Source organism: Drosophila eugracilis, unplaced genomic scaffold (assembly GCF_018153835.1).
Source record: "Drosophila eugracilis isolate 14026-0451.02 unplaced genomic scaffold, ASM1815383v1 contig_90, whole genome shotgun sequence".
Taxonomy (NCBI): Eukaryota; Metazoa; Arthropoda; class Insecta; order Diptera; family Drosophilidae; genus Drosophila; species Drosophila eugracilis.
The window spans coordinates 6,969,739-6,984,879 of NW_024573812.1; the positions used below are offsets into that span (position 1 = coordinate 6,969,739).

The 15,141-nt window shown below is 45.0% G+C and overlaps 3 protein-coding genes across 3 annotated transcripts; 1 reads left to right on the top strand and 2 right to left on the bottom strand.

The window, feature by feature from the left end:
• Positions 1–5,439: 5,439 nt before the first annotated feature.
• Positions 5,440–7,116, bottom strand: LOC108112284 (odorant receptor 43a). The gene is made up of 6 exons (XM_017222106.1): positions 6,672–7,116; positions 6,179–6,449; positions 6,021–6,120; positions 5,804–5,905; positions 5,633–5,740; positions 5,440–5,544 (listed from the first exon to the last, which is right to left on the bottom strand). Exons 1-6 carry the CDS (start codon positions 7,114–7,116, stop codon positions 5,440–5,442), a joined length of 1,131 nt encoding a protein of 376 aa, XP_017077595.1.
• Positions 7,117–7,892: 776 nt separating this feature from the next.
• Positions 7,893–9,451, top strand: LOC108112128 (procathepsin L-like). The gene is made up of 2 exons (XM_041819746.1): positions 7,893–8,240; positions 8,333–9,451. The coding sequence occupies exon 2, from the start codon at positions 8,435–8,437 to the stop codon at positions 9,449–9,451; it is 1,017 nt and encodes a 338-aa protein (XP_041675680.1). The 5' UTR covers positions 7,893–8,240; positions 8,333–8,434.
• Positions 9,452–12,392: 2,941 nt separating this feature from the next.
• LOC108113349 (adenosine kinase) lies at positions 12,393–14,888 on the bottom strand. The gene is made up of 3 exons (XM_017223911.1): positions 14,286–14,888; positions 14,051–14,206; positions 12,393–13,453 (listed from the first exon to the last, which is right to left on the bottom strand). The coding sequence occupies exons 1-3, from the start codon at positions 14,363–14,365 to the stop codon at positions 12,592–12,594; spliced, it is 1,098 nt and encodes a 365-aa protein (XP_017079400.1). The 5' UTR covers positions 14,366–14,888; the 3' UTR covers positions 12,393–12,591.
• Between the last annotated feature and the right edge of the window lie 253 nt (positions 14,889–15,141).

Genomic DNA, 15,141 nt, shown 5'->3' on the forward strand with positions numbered 1-15,141 from the left:
GCAGTTTGGCCAGGAGGGGGAGAAGGAGGTGGTATCAGGCCCACTACGGAATAGCAGGTAGTAAATTAAATAAATGACTCTGCCGAATCGTCGGCGTAAAAGTTTGAACAACACTTTGCAGCAATTAATGCCCGCTCCGCGACTCTCGGATGTGTGCTACGTTTTATTTTCCTAGCCAAAGCCACCGGAGGCAGGCATTTTCCACTCGTCTGGCGGCAGCTGATCCACTCGCTAAAATATTCAATTATCGAAGTGGTGCATAGGCCTCGCCAGCTTTTATGCCTTCCATCGTTCTGCCTAATTGTAAAAGTTTTATGTGCAAAATTTTTTAAATCCCGAAATTTTATTCGTGTTTTTACAACTTTTTCGGCGGCGTTGTTGTTTCCCGCTTTCCCGCTTCGGAATGTTTGTTTCCGCTTGTTGTTCAAAGAGAGAAAACATAATTTTTAATTTCACTCCCCGCAGCGTTTTTATTGGTTTTTAATTTCACTGCTGCAGACATGGTCCGCCGCCGCTTGTCCTTTTCCAGAGAATGTAAACAGCGTCCTTAGAGGTTCGGTACCAAAAAGTAAAAAAAAGAAAGAGAAGCAAGGAAGGAAGCAAAGAAATGGGTTCCTATTCCCCAGATTTCAGATCCTGATTCTCCTGCTACCCATTGGGCTGTCATAAAGCGCTGGCGTCGTCAACGATATCATCATCGGTTTCATCATCGGGTTTCCTCCACGATGGAGTCCTTCCCGCTGCGTGCAAATATGCTTTGTCTATAGCATTCGTTTTAATTTTCCTTTTTTTTTCTGCTCACCAGCTCCTTCTGCTCCGTGTTTCCTTTGACTGTTGTTGTTACTTTTTCATTACTTTGGCTTAAAATTGATATGAAACTTTTTGCCCACACCCACAGTGGTGGGGGGGCCGCCCGCCTGGAAAGGAGTCCTCGCCATCAATACGCTTCATGTTTATTCTGCCACACACATGCAAACCCCCTGGATCCTTCGCTCTGTCCATCTGTCTGTCGGTCCGTTTGTCTGCCCGTGCGATTGTGGCCAGTTGTTTGGTCGCCGTCCCTGCTTTCATGGGTTTTTAATTACGACAAGAATAACAATATCATGTGGTCCAGGCTAGCCCGATTTTGGCCAGGTCTTAAAGCTCTCGCTCTCCCTTTAAGTCCCCGTAAACAATCCAATCAAAACGATAAACAAGATCTACATTCAAAATGGAAATATGTAAACGAATAAAATCAAATCTCTGGGGCTGGGGAGCATAATTCGATTGCCAAGTCGTTTATCTGTAAACTTTATTATCGCATTCGGCGCAGACGGAATCCCCAGACATTCCCTCAGATTTGACTCATTGTCGGCATAGCTAAAATATCGCTTAAATATTTGATGTATCATGCATATGCCATGAGGTCCCCTGCCTGGCCAAAAGAATAATGCAAAGCCCTTGGAAAAACAACCACTAAAGAGTGAGTGCTGAAAAAACGAAGAAAAATGTAAAGTAAACATTGCGCATACGCCGTGATGGCCCCTGAGGTAGCAAAGCAACACTTGCCGCACTTTCCACGTTTTCAGGTGGCATGGCAAAGCGCTAAACGCTGTTTGCCATTCGGATATCGAAAGTTATAAAGCATGAAATCAGTGCCAGCCACCGCCATGTGATGATGATAACGAGGGTCTGGGATTTGGTGGGGCGTCGAAGCGAAGGTAAAACTTGGCGGCATATTTAAATGTGGCTGCAGGGCAGACACAAAAGGCAGGAGTTGATGGGGTTGTTCGAGCTGTTGGAGTTGTCGGAGCTGTTCGAGCTGTTGGAGCTGCTGGGGGATGGAGTTTTGAACTCCGTGTTTGCATTTCGCTTACAGGCACTGGCAGACAGTCAAAAATGCCGAAAATGTCTCCGCAGTTTCCCAGCTCCTCGGCTGGATGGAATTTTCGGCTAACAGGAATTTCCCATTTGCAGTGATAATCAAAGGCCCGATCAAGTTCTAGGCCTAGGGCAGCCACTCGAAGATGAACTTTAAGTTCGGGCCAAGTTAAGGCCGCAAACAAATGGAGTTTTCCTCCGGACCGCAGGCTTTTGCTCTTAATTTTCCGCTTGTGGTTTTTTATTTTTGTAATTTTCTACTTTGTGACCGCAGGGAAAGCGGAATGGAAAAGATGCTCGGAGATAGTTGGCTCGCCTGTGTAATTATCTGCTTATGCTTCCCTTTTCGCCGTCATTACTGTTGCCTTTGTGACCATATAAAGTTGTCGCTGTTTTGACGTTTTCCAGAAAAGCTGCTTAGGCAACTCCAACTTGGGCTCCAACCTGAGCAAGCGGAAATTGCACAGAGGCGGAAGTAATTGGCAATGGCATCAGGCGAGCAGGGTCGGAGGAGGTCGGTGCTCGAGGGAAGCCTCTCTAATTTGGTCTGGTAATTAGCAAAACTGTAATGACCTCTTTCTGGGCCAACTCCAGAGCAATCGAAATGTGGTCGACACTCAGAGAAGAGTAGCTTCTGGCCAACCTATCCTAAAGTTGGCAATCTGTTTGGCTTGCACTTCAATTACTTGTTTCAATGCCGCAATTACCATTCATTTGGCCAAACATAATGTGTCCTTGTCAACGCTGGCTGCTCCTGCTGTTACTGCTATTCCTGCTCCAACTGCAGCTGCATTTGCGGTTAGTCCTGGAAGATGCCTGCCGTAGACCTTGTTGTTTGCACCTTTGCTTTGGCAATTTACACATGGCAATGGCAATAATAAATCAAAAGTGAAAATGCAAATATTTTCCAGGCACAAGGCACCATGAGGCAGACGACCAACAGCCAGCAGCCAGACAAACATCCTGCAGGAAGCTAGACAATGTGCTTGTCCATTGAATCGGAGGGCGAGGCACCAAGGACGAAGGACACAGAGGGGGGAGCTTTGGAGATTTATAGCAGGTGCTGTTGTAGTAAGGGAGTTCGACACAGAGGCATCAATAAATAATTGGAAAATGAATGCTTTGCTTATGAGAGATTTCGCAAATGACCCGACAGACAATAGATGGAATATTTGATGGCACAGCCAAAGGGTTGTTTAGCCAAACATCGTTCGACGGATGGGCATTCGATTCACTTCAACTAGAGACCAACTTCCGGCACTTAAAGTTAAGCTCTTGGCCCCTCCCAAGAGGTGGTCCAAATGGAATTTCCCGAATCAACCGCAAAACACCCAACAAAGTTCCAGCCAGCATCAACTGTCAGCCAAATGCCACAATTAAAATGAAAATTAACAGCGAAAGCAAACTGTCAATACGACTGTCTCTCGTGACAGCCAGTTGACAATTGCAAATGAGCACGAGCCACATAGTCCACACAACCCGTGGCATCATCCCGGAGCAGCACATGGACATGGAGAGACGCCAACGAAGCCACTTGGAGGGCTTCGAAATAAACTCATTACAGCAATTTATGCAAAATGCTGCCACCGCAATTGAAAATCCATTTAAAATTGAAAATGCCACCGAAAAAGTGGGCCACCCAACCCGGAAAAACCCCTGGATCCCGCCTGTTTGCCATGTTGCGGTTGCCACTCACCCCCCGCAGTTTTCCCTTTGGGCTCCTGTGTTGTGTTTGTTGAGCTGCCTTCATTGATGCATATGAATTCAATTATAAAACAACGTAACCTTCGCTTGGGTGTGCCACTGGGTGGTTGGGCGTTGGAGTAGGCGTGGCCAGCGACCGCGACCACGAACTGTTCTCTAATGAAACAGTTTTTTGCCAAAGCGGGAGCGAAACTTGTTAATTTTATGCAGCAGACAATGAGGACAGGATGCGATACCGTCAGGGTGTCTCTCCTTCATTTCGAGTGGCGCATTTACATTTCCGGCGGCATTTGCATATCGCCTGTATAAAAATCAAAGGACCAGCTGCCAGCAGGAGCCAAGGAACTATAGGTCCTGTACACGGTGACAAAAGAATAGCAATCAGTGAAGAGATTATAGTAATCTCTGAGTTAGCGGATCCTATACCATATAACCTTATAACATATAAGTAATATTATAAAAATCATTAGTTATTTTATTGGATAGGATTCCCTTACCAAATTTCACACCTTTTCAATACTAAATTCAGAAACAATCACAAGAATATTTCGTTTCAGTGTAATAAGAAAAAGTAGAAGCCCAGAGGAAGTTCACATTGTTGCTGGTTGGACAGGGGCGGGACACGTAGGCGTTCACCTGCCACCAAATGGCGGACGGCAGGCAACATAAATAACGGAGCAAAACACAAAATACAACACAAAAGGCGTTCGGCCGGGCAAGTCAACTGGTCCGCACTTGACACCTCATAATAAAATTAAGTATACGCCACTCGAGCCGGGCGATAGGAGCAGCCCAAGAGGACCTCCTTCTGCTACACCTCCACCTTCTGCTCCTCCTCGCCGTGCTCCATTGTTATTTATGCGCTCGGCAGGACATCCAGCGGAAAACACAGCGTGCAGTCGTCCTTCTTTGAAGTTTATTTGCGTATTTCAAGCGCGCCTGCCGCCGCTCATTTCAATTTTCCAAGCGCACCCTCGTCCTTGTTTTGCTCCTGTACTAGTTGTCCTTTGTTGATACTGATGTTTATGCTCCTGCCGCTGGCAATTGTTTAACTAGTTGCTGTCATTTATAATGAATTTTAAATGAAGTTGTTATGGCTGTCGGGGCCGGCATTAAACGATCTTTCTGGCAGCAGCAGAAGCCGTTTATTTGCATAATAAAGGACATGACTAATGTTAATTAAATTGCAGCAGACAACGACTAGTTTTGGGCATTTTAATTAAAAGCGCAAAGGACGGATGGACCCCTCAGATATTCTAATTCGATGGGTCCGCCCGAAAGTATGCAGGCAAAATTGAGCAATGAAAAATGCATAACGTGAAGCCCATCCAGAACTCCGACTAATTCAACTCAATCAATATCAACACTAATTGCTCGGAAGCCGAATTATTTATTTATTCATATCATTCTTGACCATCTTTCTAAGCCAAATTGAAAACCAGCTCCGCCACAAATCCATATCCTTTGATATTTGTAAATCATACTTTTAGGCAAACAAAACTCGTAAAACCTTGCTTTCGAATCCTACTCCACATTCATTTGACTTTATTTCAAGCACAACATTTTGCTGTAATCTACAATCTATTTTGTATAACAACTAAGAAGCCAATTCAAAGCAGCCAACTATTTGCATGCCAAGAGCCGGGAGTATGAAGCCAGGAGCCAGGAGCCAGGATGCCGACTCCGTGCCAGCAGTCCGATTAAATCCTTTCAAACGACAAGCATATGCAAATGCCAAACAACCAGTCAGGACCACAGCCAACAACAACTTTTTGCATTACTCGGATTGCCGGCCAGAAGGAGGGGAAAAAGCAGGAGGGACAGACAGAGGAGCCTTTGGTGCCCAATGGATGCCCGTTTTTTCGGTCTTTCAGCTCATTTGCTGGTGACGCCACGCAACATGGTGAAATAGGAGTAGGACGCATTCAACAGACTCTGAAACATGGCCAAAGTCATGGGGTAAACGTTGCCAACTCTTATCTGCAAGATGAAATGGAGCGCACCGCACCCGAAATGGAAATGGATTAGAATCACGGACTCGCAAATGAAATGAAATGCATCCACCCACCTCCAGCGGATGTTGGGTTTGTATCAAGAAGATCAGAAGGGTTTTGCGAAACCGAATGCTGGCTGAATACCAGGGCACATTGTACACGGCCTCCGCCACTCGGTTGTTCTGCAGAAAATTACTTACTCAAATTATGGGAAGGGTATAAATGAAATAAACTCTTGTGATCACCTCGAGACATATTTCATTGGCGCGATTGTAGTAGGTGAACAGGACATACAGCATGGTCAGGATGTACATCACTATGGAGATTACTTGGGTGGGTGAAGTTATCTGAAAGACATTATAAGGCTGTAGGATAGGTTTCTTAAGTTTAAGTCTTAGGAGAGGCAAAGAATCTGTTAAAGAGAAGACTTCTGTGACTCCCCTGATAAAATCAATATCCTACTATGTTCAGACAGAAGAGCAGTGAACAGATTATCGAGCCAAAGATAATTGCTTCGGCCGCCACAATGTTGGTTACCAGTTTGTTCAGCTCCCACACATAGCTGTAATGGAAATGAGAAGCTTAGAGATCCCCTGATCCCCCTTCACTTTGTGGCTCACCCCATAACCTGCATGTGGTACCGAATGCAGGAGGTCAGCATTTGGTAGCAGACCTCCTCCGACTGCTCCTCCCTGCCAAACTGTTCCAGCCTATGCACCAGGATCTGCAGCATGGCTTTGCCAAAGATGGCCAGGCCGGCAAAGAGGCTGACGAACGGCATGTACATCATGGACAGCAGAAGGGGAGTGGGCAGTTGGGCGAAGTAAACTATTTCGTACACGGGAGTGCGGGTCATGTTCAGTCCGGGCAGAGCTACGCCGAAAGGATGAACTGAAAGAGGAAAAATGTAGAGAGAGAACATCCTTACATTCACGAAAACATTGCAGAGTTTCATATTTAAGAAATATTTATAAACTTCAGGAATGTTTTATTGTTTTCTAGAAAGAATGTTTACATGGGCATGTCCAATTTTCATTTCATATTTTATACATTTGTACTAAACTTCTAAACAGACGGACAGACGTGTTCTAATATGAATCTAAATGTACAAACCTCTCTCGTCCCTGAAAAGCGGCGAGATTAGAGCTCCGACTATGTCCAGGAAGGAGGCACTCAAATTAAGTATAGCCAGGCTCCTGGCCTCACTCTCCGCCCTCCGAAGTATGTCACGCCCCCACTCGTCGCTGGACTCCAGAATCGAGTGGAAAAGAGCGCACAATTTGTTGAGGAACTCCTCGAACTGGTCACGCTTGATTATGACCAGCCACGTGCGCATCAGGGCGTTGAAAATGGCCGAGAAGAAGAACATATTCAGGATGAAGGCGGGCAGGTCACCCCACATCCGCAGCAGGTAGACGAACTGCATCAGATTCATCGCAGTCACCGGCAGCACGAAGGCAAACTTGCGCCAGTTTGTGCCCGGACTGGGGTAAAGTACGGCCAAGTGCCGCCACATCCGCACATTGATGCCCACCAGGCCAATATCCTCGATTGCCATTTCTCCGCACTTTCTCTAAGCTGATTCCCTGCCAGATCCACTTCAGACTGTGCCGCAAAGTGCTGGGCAAATGTCTTTTATTTCGCACCAATTGTCGCCATCGAGGAAGGCAATCTGCGGGGTAGCGATTGACAATATAAACGGAAATGGCAATGGAAATGGGAATAGGAGTGGGAATTGGATTGGAAGTGGATGTGGAAGTGGGAACTGAAGCCATTTGGAAATTGTCGTTGCGCAGCCTATAATTTAGCTAATTGGCTAATGATGAGTGTAATGTAATTGAAGTGCGATTGCCATCGCCATTCCCATAGGATGTAAGGCTGGGCTGATTGCAAATCCTGGCAGAGAGATTTGCATTTGAAATTTCATTAAATATCTACAATTTTCTTATCTAATATTTAAAAGCTAATTTGAAACTTTTTGTAATTAGGTAAGCAGAAAAATGAATCTTAATAATTATAGATATTGGGTACTGTACAAGAAAATAATCGATTGATCTGGAATTTTAGTACATTTTCTAAGAAACTAATCGTATTATTCGAAATGGAAATACGTAAAGATGCAATGAAAACTCTAAGAAATTGTTGTGGGAGAAGATTTTTATATTTCGGCAAATACATATATGCAAAAATATTTTAAAAAACATTTTGATAAATTCATTTTTAAGATGGGCTTTTGTTCTTCGTAAATCGTTTGTCCTTAACACAAAAATGTAGCAGGCGGTCACACTAACATGTGTAAAAAGCAGTCACACTATCTATCTATACACAGTTAGGTGTAAGCCAATGTATTCCTCTCCCTTACTTTTGCATAAAGATCATAGTAAATAACACTATGTATATCCCATTCGCACCAACAGCAAATTTCACTAATGCATGAACAATTTGGGCATAGATAGAAGAAGAGATCAACACGTGCGTTAAGACGAATAGAAAAATGTAACGAAAATATTCTGGGAAGCATTTTCCACTTCCTCAAGAATTAAATACATAGATGCAACGAAAAACCAAGAAAGTCGAATCCGACAAAGATTAATTTAGTGCAATGCACAGTATCAAGCTTCTTTTGACAATATTATGGGTTGATAAGAAAGTTATGTTGGGTTCACTGACTGAACGGTCGAGGTAATGTATTATTGCAATATGCAATTTCCTGAGAAATCTCAGCGTAATCTTTTCCTTCAAAGAATCTGTTCATACTAAATAAAAAACCCAAGATAATGCACGCACTACAGTCGACTACAGAAGACGGCACCTCATATTGATCTCGTCAAGCTTTGGATCAGTTTTAAACCAGCATTGGACCAGTCCAGTACGCAATGAAAACCCTTCAGGAACTTGTACTTCCAGTACTTGTCCTTCTGCTCTTTGCGGAGTTGGCGATGAGTTTGGTAAGCGATGCCCAATGGACCCAGTACAAGGCGCAATACATGAAGAGGTACCGACGCGAAATTGACGACAAGTATCACAGGGCGCTGTTCAGCAATAGTGTCCAAGCTGTTGCCCATAACAACAGGCTCTATTCCCAGGGAAGAGTGGGATTCAGGATGCGCTTAAACCAGTTCTCCGACGTCGACCCAAGTCAACTCTCTAAATTCCGTACTTCCGTACCACCGCCACCGGAATCCGGTACTAGGATCGTGACGAAACCCCCTGGCTACAAGTCCTACAACCAGATAACCGGCGGGATAGACTGGCGTAAGTTTGGCCTTGTCTCGGAGGTGGGAGATCAAGGCACGCAGTGCTTTAGTTGCTGGGCCTTCTCCACCACGGGTGTTTTGGAGGCACATCTGGCGAAGAAGAATAAACGGATGGTGCCCCTATCGCCCAAACACTTAGTGGACTGCGTACCCCTTCCAAGTCTCGGCTGCCTAGGTGGCTGGGTGGGCTTGGCCTTCAACTACACGAGGGATAATGGTATTGCCACAAAGGCATCATATCCCTACAAGCCAGAGAAGGATGATTGCAACTGGAATTCCAAAAACAGTGCAGGCACCTTGCGGGGATACGTTACTCTAGATAAAGACGATGAAAAGGAACTGGCCGAGGTGGTCTACAACATTGGACCCGTGACAGCGTCCATCGACCACCTTCACGATGAATTCAATCAGTACTCCGGAGGAGTCTTAAGGATTCCCGCATGCAGGTCGGACAAAGGAAACCTCTATCACTCAGTGCTCATTGTGGGCTTCGGTACGGATCCCAAGTGGGGGGAGTACTGGCTGATCAAGAACTCCTATGGGACAACGTGGGGCGAGAACGGCTTCTTCAGGCTGGCCCGCAATGCTAACAACATGTGCGGTGTAGCCACCTATGTACAATACCCACTTCTGTAAATATGTCGAAATGGTACTTAATAAATGTTCTTTACTTCGAAATTATCAAATTATTTATCTTTGGGTAATCTTTGATAAAGATAATAAGTATGGCTCATATTTCAAAGCAAAACATCTAAAATCAAGCGAACATAGCAGTACAGTAACCAATCAGGAGAGTTTTCCCCAATAACAACTGAATCACCCAAAGATTCCCTTCAAATTAAAGCTCTTGCCGTGGCAATATGTAAATCCCCATTTAATTTGGCCATCGATTTCACCACGCTCATCCGAACCCATGCCAGAAATCCCCATCCAAAAAAAGGTCTTCCATGCTCCGTCGCACAGGCAGTCAAAAAGCCAACGAGCCGCTAACGTTTCCAGTCAGACACTTTTGGGAAAATAGGGGGCAGGGAGCAGAGAGTAGGGCGCAGGGCGGGATGGAGGACAGGTTGGACAGTCTGGAGCGATAGCCGGCATGACTTATTAAACAATAAAACCGGATTATCCGCAAACAACTGAGCAAACATGCCAGAGCCAAATATTTTGGCCTGGTCGCTTATCATGCACACGAGAACAGGCGAGAGTCCAGGAAGGCCGGAACAGGAACCAAGTCCAGTTCAGACACAAAAAAAACAATATAAAAATCAACAAGCGACCGACTGGCATAACATAATTCAGCAACAATGCTGGCTCAGCAAATATGGCAAAGGAATTAAAATGGGACCAGGACAAGGGCTGCGACTCAGCAAGCCACCAAGCCACGAAGCCGCCAAGCCAAAAAGGAGTCCAATGCCAATGCCAATGCCAAGCCCATAAAGGCACACATTATGGCCACTTAACCGCGCGTTATGCCGCAAAAAGGCAAAAGGACAAAGCCGAATGGCAAAGAAGGTTGGGCACTGGCGGCGTATGCGCAATATTTTGTGCAAACATGCTCGACAGAGAATCTGTGAGGGGGTGGAGAGGGGCTAAAGGGGCAACGTTTGTGGGAGGACAAATATGCAATGTCAGTTACAGCTGCCCCATTTGGTTGCTCATACGCAGCGTTGCACATAAATCAAATGGGGGAAAACCTTTTGTGCATTTCCCGCACTGTGAAAAAATGCATTTATATTATTAAAAGTGAATACTCGATTAGTAATTCCTACAACTGACAATATGTAAATAAATAAACTAGGCTAGTGATAAGAACCAAGATAAAATAGTTTTAAAAATCAGAAATAATTATTGGAAATTCAGAATATATCCAAAGATCCTTTTCCAAGTGCACTCCTTGGGTTATTACCTCGACTTACGGCCATTTTCGAAGCACAATTTATTGTAAATTAAAATGCTAAACAGGGCAAATGAGGACATTTAATTATCACATGCTAGTGAGGATCTTAGTCTGGCCTTGGCTAAGTCTGGATACGGCCATTACGCACACGCAGACATCAAAGGGATAGGGCCAGAGTGGCGTACCAAATGTGGAGTGGCTGTTAACCCCATAAACCACACGATGACATTAATTACGGACCCGACAAAGGACTGGCATTGGCATGCCCAGTGGCCTCAGCATAGGAAGCTATTGGAAAGGTTCTCTGGATCCCTGGCAGTCGGTATAAAATTAATATCGAGTAATTAACAGGGCCGGGATGTTGTGATTTAAGCCAGACCCACTCCGAGCCCCTCGATACACTCAATTGGATGGGTGTGCCAATATTGACTTTGGCACATTCCCACTGCCATTTCCTTGGATCCACTTGTCCCGTTTAAGCGGCTTCTTGCCAATTAGGCAGCTCACTACGCTGATCCGGGAATTGGCCTTTAAAGTGCGGAATTGCTTTCGGCCTAAGCCCGAAGTTCTTTATGGTTTCGAGGGCTTTGGTCCTCCAACCCCTCTGGCATCAGCTGGTTTTGGCCGGGCTCTTGGCCCTGCTTACACAAGCATGCCAAATGCGGCTTAGTTTTTGTTAACGATTCGCAAACATGTGTGTCATCCAAACCGAAGACCAGGCCCAATCCACCCCCACAGCAAGCACAAAAGCGGAACTCGCTTTGATGGCATCTGGGCATGCGAGCTCTCTTTGGGCCAAGTCGTCACTTATTGACTGACTTGTGTGGGCCGTACATGGCAAATAAGATACATAAGATGCATGAGTAATCCGGCGTAGGAAAATGAGAATCGTTTGTTTGCGGATAATAAGGCATCTCGAAGAATGTGTGCCACCGCACAAAGAAATGTACTGGAGATCTCAGGGGGAATTAACTGCATGATAACGGCTGTAGATGACGTTTCTCACAACGGAACTGGCCAGTGGGAACTCCGGCGATCGAGTGAATAATACAATCGGATTACAAAGCCAATCGAGGTCGAACAATCATCAGCTGTGTATAAACTTTCATTTATCTGGCGGGTATTAAAATGCACTGCGATTTTCGTAGTCATAAACCAAACTGTTTAAATAAGAATTTGGGTAACGAGAATATATATGTTGGTACCTTTCTTTCTTCGAATTAGTTCACATGTTATAAATATCAATCAAGGAAACTTTCATACCCACTGTGCAGAAAGCAGTTCTCTCAAATCTATATTTAAACATTAAAAAGAGTGTTCCGGTGATTTCATAGCATGACTTGATAAGCTGTGGGCACATTTTACACACAATATACTACATTTTAGTTTTTTATCTCTTCTCTCGAAGGTCAAAACCAAAGTTGAATGGCAATGTGCTACATATAGGTACACTTGCATCGTCCATCACAATTTTAGATGTTGTGGTTCGGGTTTAGCTCTTTAAAGAGTGTTCTCTTTCAAAACTACTTATTATTATTATATAAAACTAATATACTTATTTCAGAATCCAATTAAAATGAATAAAGGCTACAGAACCCGAGTCCTCAGAAAGCCACAAGTACACCTCGGAAAAATACCCATGCACTTCCATAGCTTATACGAAAATTAATAAAACAGAATTAATTCTCTTATCTTTCATAGGACGATGTGTAAATCACTTTTAATTAGTCATATTAAGACTAAGATTATTGCTTTTGTGAAACCACGGATAGGTGTTTGGCTAAGCCTAGTGTTTGTGAAGATTACGGGAGTAATTACATGCTAAGAGTCTACTTTGGTGCTTGATTGTGCGCTCTCTGAGATTGCGATGCAGGTCGTTGGTCTAGGGCAGATTGCAGCCCACCTGGGTGACGACCTTGGCGGCCACGTTGGAGGCCATGCGAATGCATTCGCCCAGCGACCGCTTCTCCAGCCAGGCATGCAGGAATCCTGCCACGAAGGCATCTCCGGCGCCAGTGGCATCTACAATCTCATCCACGCGCTGCGCCCTGTAGTCCTCGAAGCTAACGTTTCCGGGAGGAGCCAGCTCCTCGACGTAGTTGGTGATCACCTGCACGCCAGCACTGCCATTGGTGATGAATATGACCTTGGTGCCGGACTGCAGAAGATGCTCCGCCAGCTCATCGACACTACGGAATCCGCCGGCTGCCTCAGCCAGCGCCTCAAACTCCTGGCGGTTGCCAAACAGGAAGAAGGCAACGCGGGCCAGCTTCAGCATAGCCTGGGCATTTTTCTGGACGATGTAGGGGGCACTGAGGTTGAGGGCCAATCGCCGACGCTCCCTCACCAGGTGCTGCACTATGTAGTCGCACACCTCACACCTCTGGGGCACGAAGAAGCCCTCCACGTACAGGATCTGCTTGCGCTCCACGGGTCGCAGGAAGCTCTGCCCTTCGTGGCTGACGGCGTGGCTCAGGGTCTGCACCTCGAACTGGGCAGAGGCTCCAATGTTGGCGTACAGTGTGGGGTTATCCTGGTACATGAGGCATACGCACTGTCCGGTGTGTGCATCCTCGACAGTCTGCAACCTGGCCTCGATGCCACGCTCCCGAAAGATCGTTCTCAGTTCATCGGCGTGTTTATCAGCTCCAACGGCGCCAAAGAAAAGGGCATCCGTTCCCAGTTGCTTCAGAATGCGGGCAGTGTTAAGGGCCGAGCCACCTGGATTCGTAAGGCACTGAGAGCTAGAATGGATTAAGTTGTGATTATTATCTATAGCTTGAAGGATGCTCCCATTAGGAATGAAAGGCATTTTCTGTTTGCATATTTATTATCTAGGTAAATGTCCATTCGACCTTGATCTTTCTTAATTATAAGGTGCTTAAGCTTACATTTAACATTTGCTAAATTAAAAACGAACTTATAGAGGCTCAGCTTTATTATAAAAACAACTAAATTTGAAAGTGTAATTCATGAAAACTGTTAGGTATCAACGTAATCTCGAAAACTTCCTCACTTAAGCCTCTATATATAAAACCAGTTTTCATCTCGTTACAGATTAGAAAAAAGGTCCAATTTATTCAGTACCTGAAAGAGCTTCGTGAGTTGATGTTTGTGTGTAAAAGTTCTTTGTCTTTTATCTTTTGTGTTCTTAGTTTTCAGGGAAGATCTTTCCTCTTCCTTCATAAATATTCTTGGGAATAAATCCAGTAATAAGCTATTAATAATCCCTTAAATTAACTTGCCTATAACTACATATATAGGGTATAAAAATATTTCCTTAAATACAAATTTTCTCAAGAAGAATTACACCTAGAATGGTTTTACATTAAGATTCTTACCTCTCGGAAGCTTCCGCTGCCAACTGGTTGAGTTTATCCATGTCCAGTTCGCCTTTAGATCCTAGTTCCAGGCCGAACCGCTCCAGGAGTTGGGGGTCCTCTAGTTTAACCAGCCGGTCGAGCAGGACATTGCCGAAACAGATGACCTTCCGAGGCCTGAACGAAGAAAAACCCCGATAATCAGAAAAATCCCCTTTCCACCGTCAGAGCTTTTCCGATGGGAACCGTTACTCACGTGTGAAAGTCCCCTTGCGTGTCGTCCGTAGGAGGATTTCCACCGAAGATTTTCTGGTAGACGTAGCTCAGGTACTCCATTGTATGCAAAAATTAACGCTTAATGGGGATTTTCGCGTTCTAATTGTGGCCAGTGCGAGTGCGAGATGTGAGCGGAGCCACGGATGGAATCCAATCGCTGATCCGCCGCTTTGGTCGTCCGAAAGAGAACTGAATGCTCGGGCCGGTTTGCCCCGTTGCTTTTATCTCGCTCACGCCAGCGTGCTTGTTGTGTTTGTTTTTCCCATCTAGCCCATTTCGGGCAATTAGTTCGGTTTGGGCCAACTTCTTTTTTCGTTTTGAAATGCTTACAAAGAGCAACTCTTTGTTGTTCACGTCATTTCTCTCAACTTTTTTTTGACTTTTTTGACTTTGATGGTGTTTTCAATAACAAAGAGCTTTTGGCACTGCGCTGGCGTGGGGGTACGGTTGTTAGTTCCTAGCACCGGAACCAATGTGAGTCAGAGTTCGTCTAGAAATGTCAACAGCTTATCCCTAATGACTCTATTCTGTAATTTATGCGACTTAATTGTTAAGCGAATTACATAAATTGCCTGTATAATGAATTTGACGTTTACTAACACTGGATTGCGAACGCAATCAGCTGTTGGTGTGTTTTTGTTTACAGGGAAGAGGAAGCGCAAATCAGAGCAAGAGCAAGGAAGGAAGAGGAAGAGCTTTAGCAGCAAGAGAGTGAGAGATGTCCGGAGCGAGCTTAACGGATAGAGTTGCCATCAGTGGGGGAGCAAACCGAAACGGTTATGGCCGTTGGCAATTTAAATAAAAGCAAATTGTAATGGCATAAGAGATTCATAATT

What these genes read in the sequence shown, in the direction of transcription:
- LOC108112284 (XM_017222106.1), bottom strand. Translation starts at nt 7,116, where the DNA reads ATGGCAATCGAGGATATTGGCCTGGTGGGCATCAATGTGCGGATGTGG. An exon ending in GCTTTTCAGGGACGAGAGAG is followed by an intron (nt 6,450 to 6,671) that starts GTTTGTACATTT and finishes TTCCTCTTTCAG; the next exon opens with TTCATCCTTTCGGCGTAGCT. An exon ending in CCAATGAAATATGTCTCGAG is followed by an intron (nt 5,741 to 5,803) that starts GTGATCACAAGA and finishes AATTTTCTGCAG; the next exon opens with AACAACCGAGTGGCGGAGGC.
- LOC108112128 (XM_041819746.1), top strand. Translation starts at nt 8,435, where the DNA reads ATGAAAACCCTTCAGGAACTTGTACTTCCAGTACTTGTCCTTCTGCTC.
- LOC108113349 (XM_017223911.1), bottom strand. Translation starts at nt 14,365, where the DNA reads ATGGAGTACCTGAGCTACGTCTACCAGAAAATCTTCGGTGGAAATCCT. An exon ending in ACGCAAGGGGACTTTCACAC is followed by an intron (nt 14,207 to 14,285) that starts GTGAGTAACGGT and finishes TTCTTCGTTCAG; the next exon opens with GCCTCGGAAGGTCATCTGTT. An exon ending in GCAGCGGAAGCTTCCGAGAG is followed by an intron (nt 13,454 to 14,050) that starts GTAAGAATCTTA and finishes AATCCATTCTAG; the next exon opens with CTCTCAGTGCCTTACGAATC.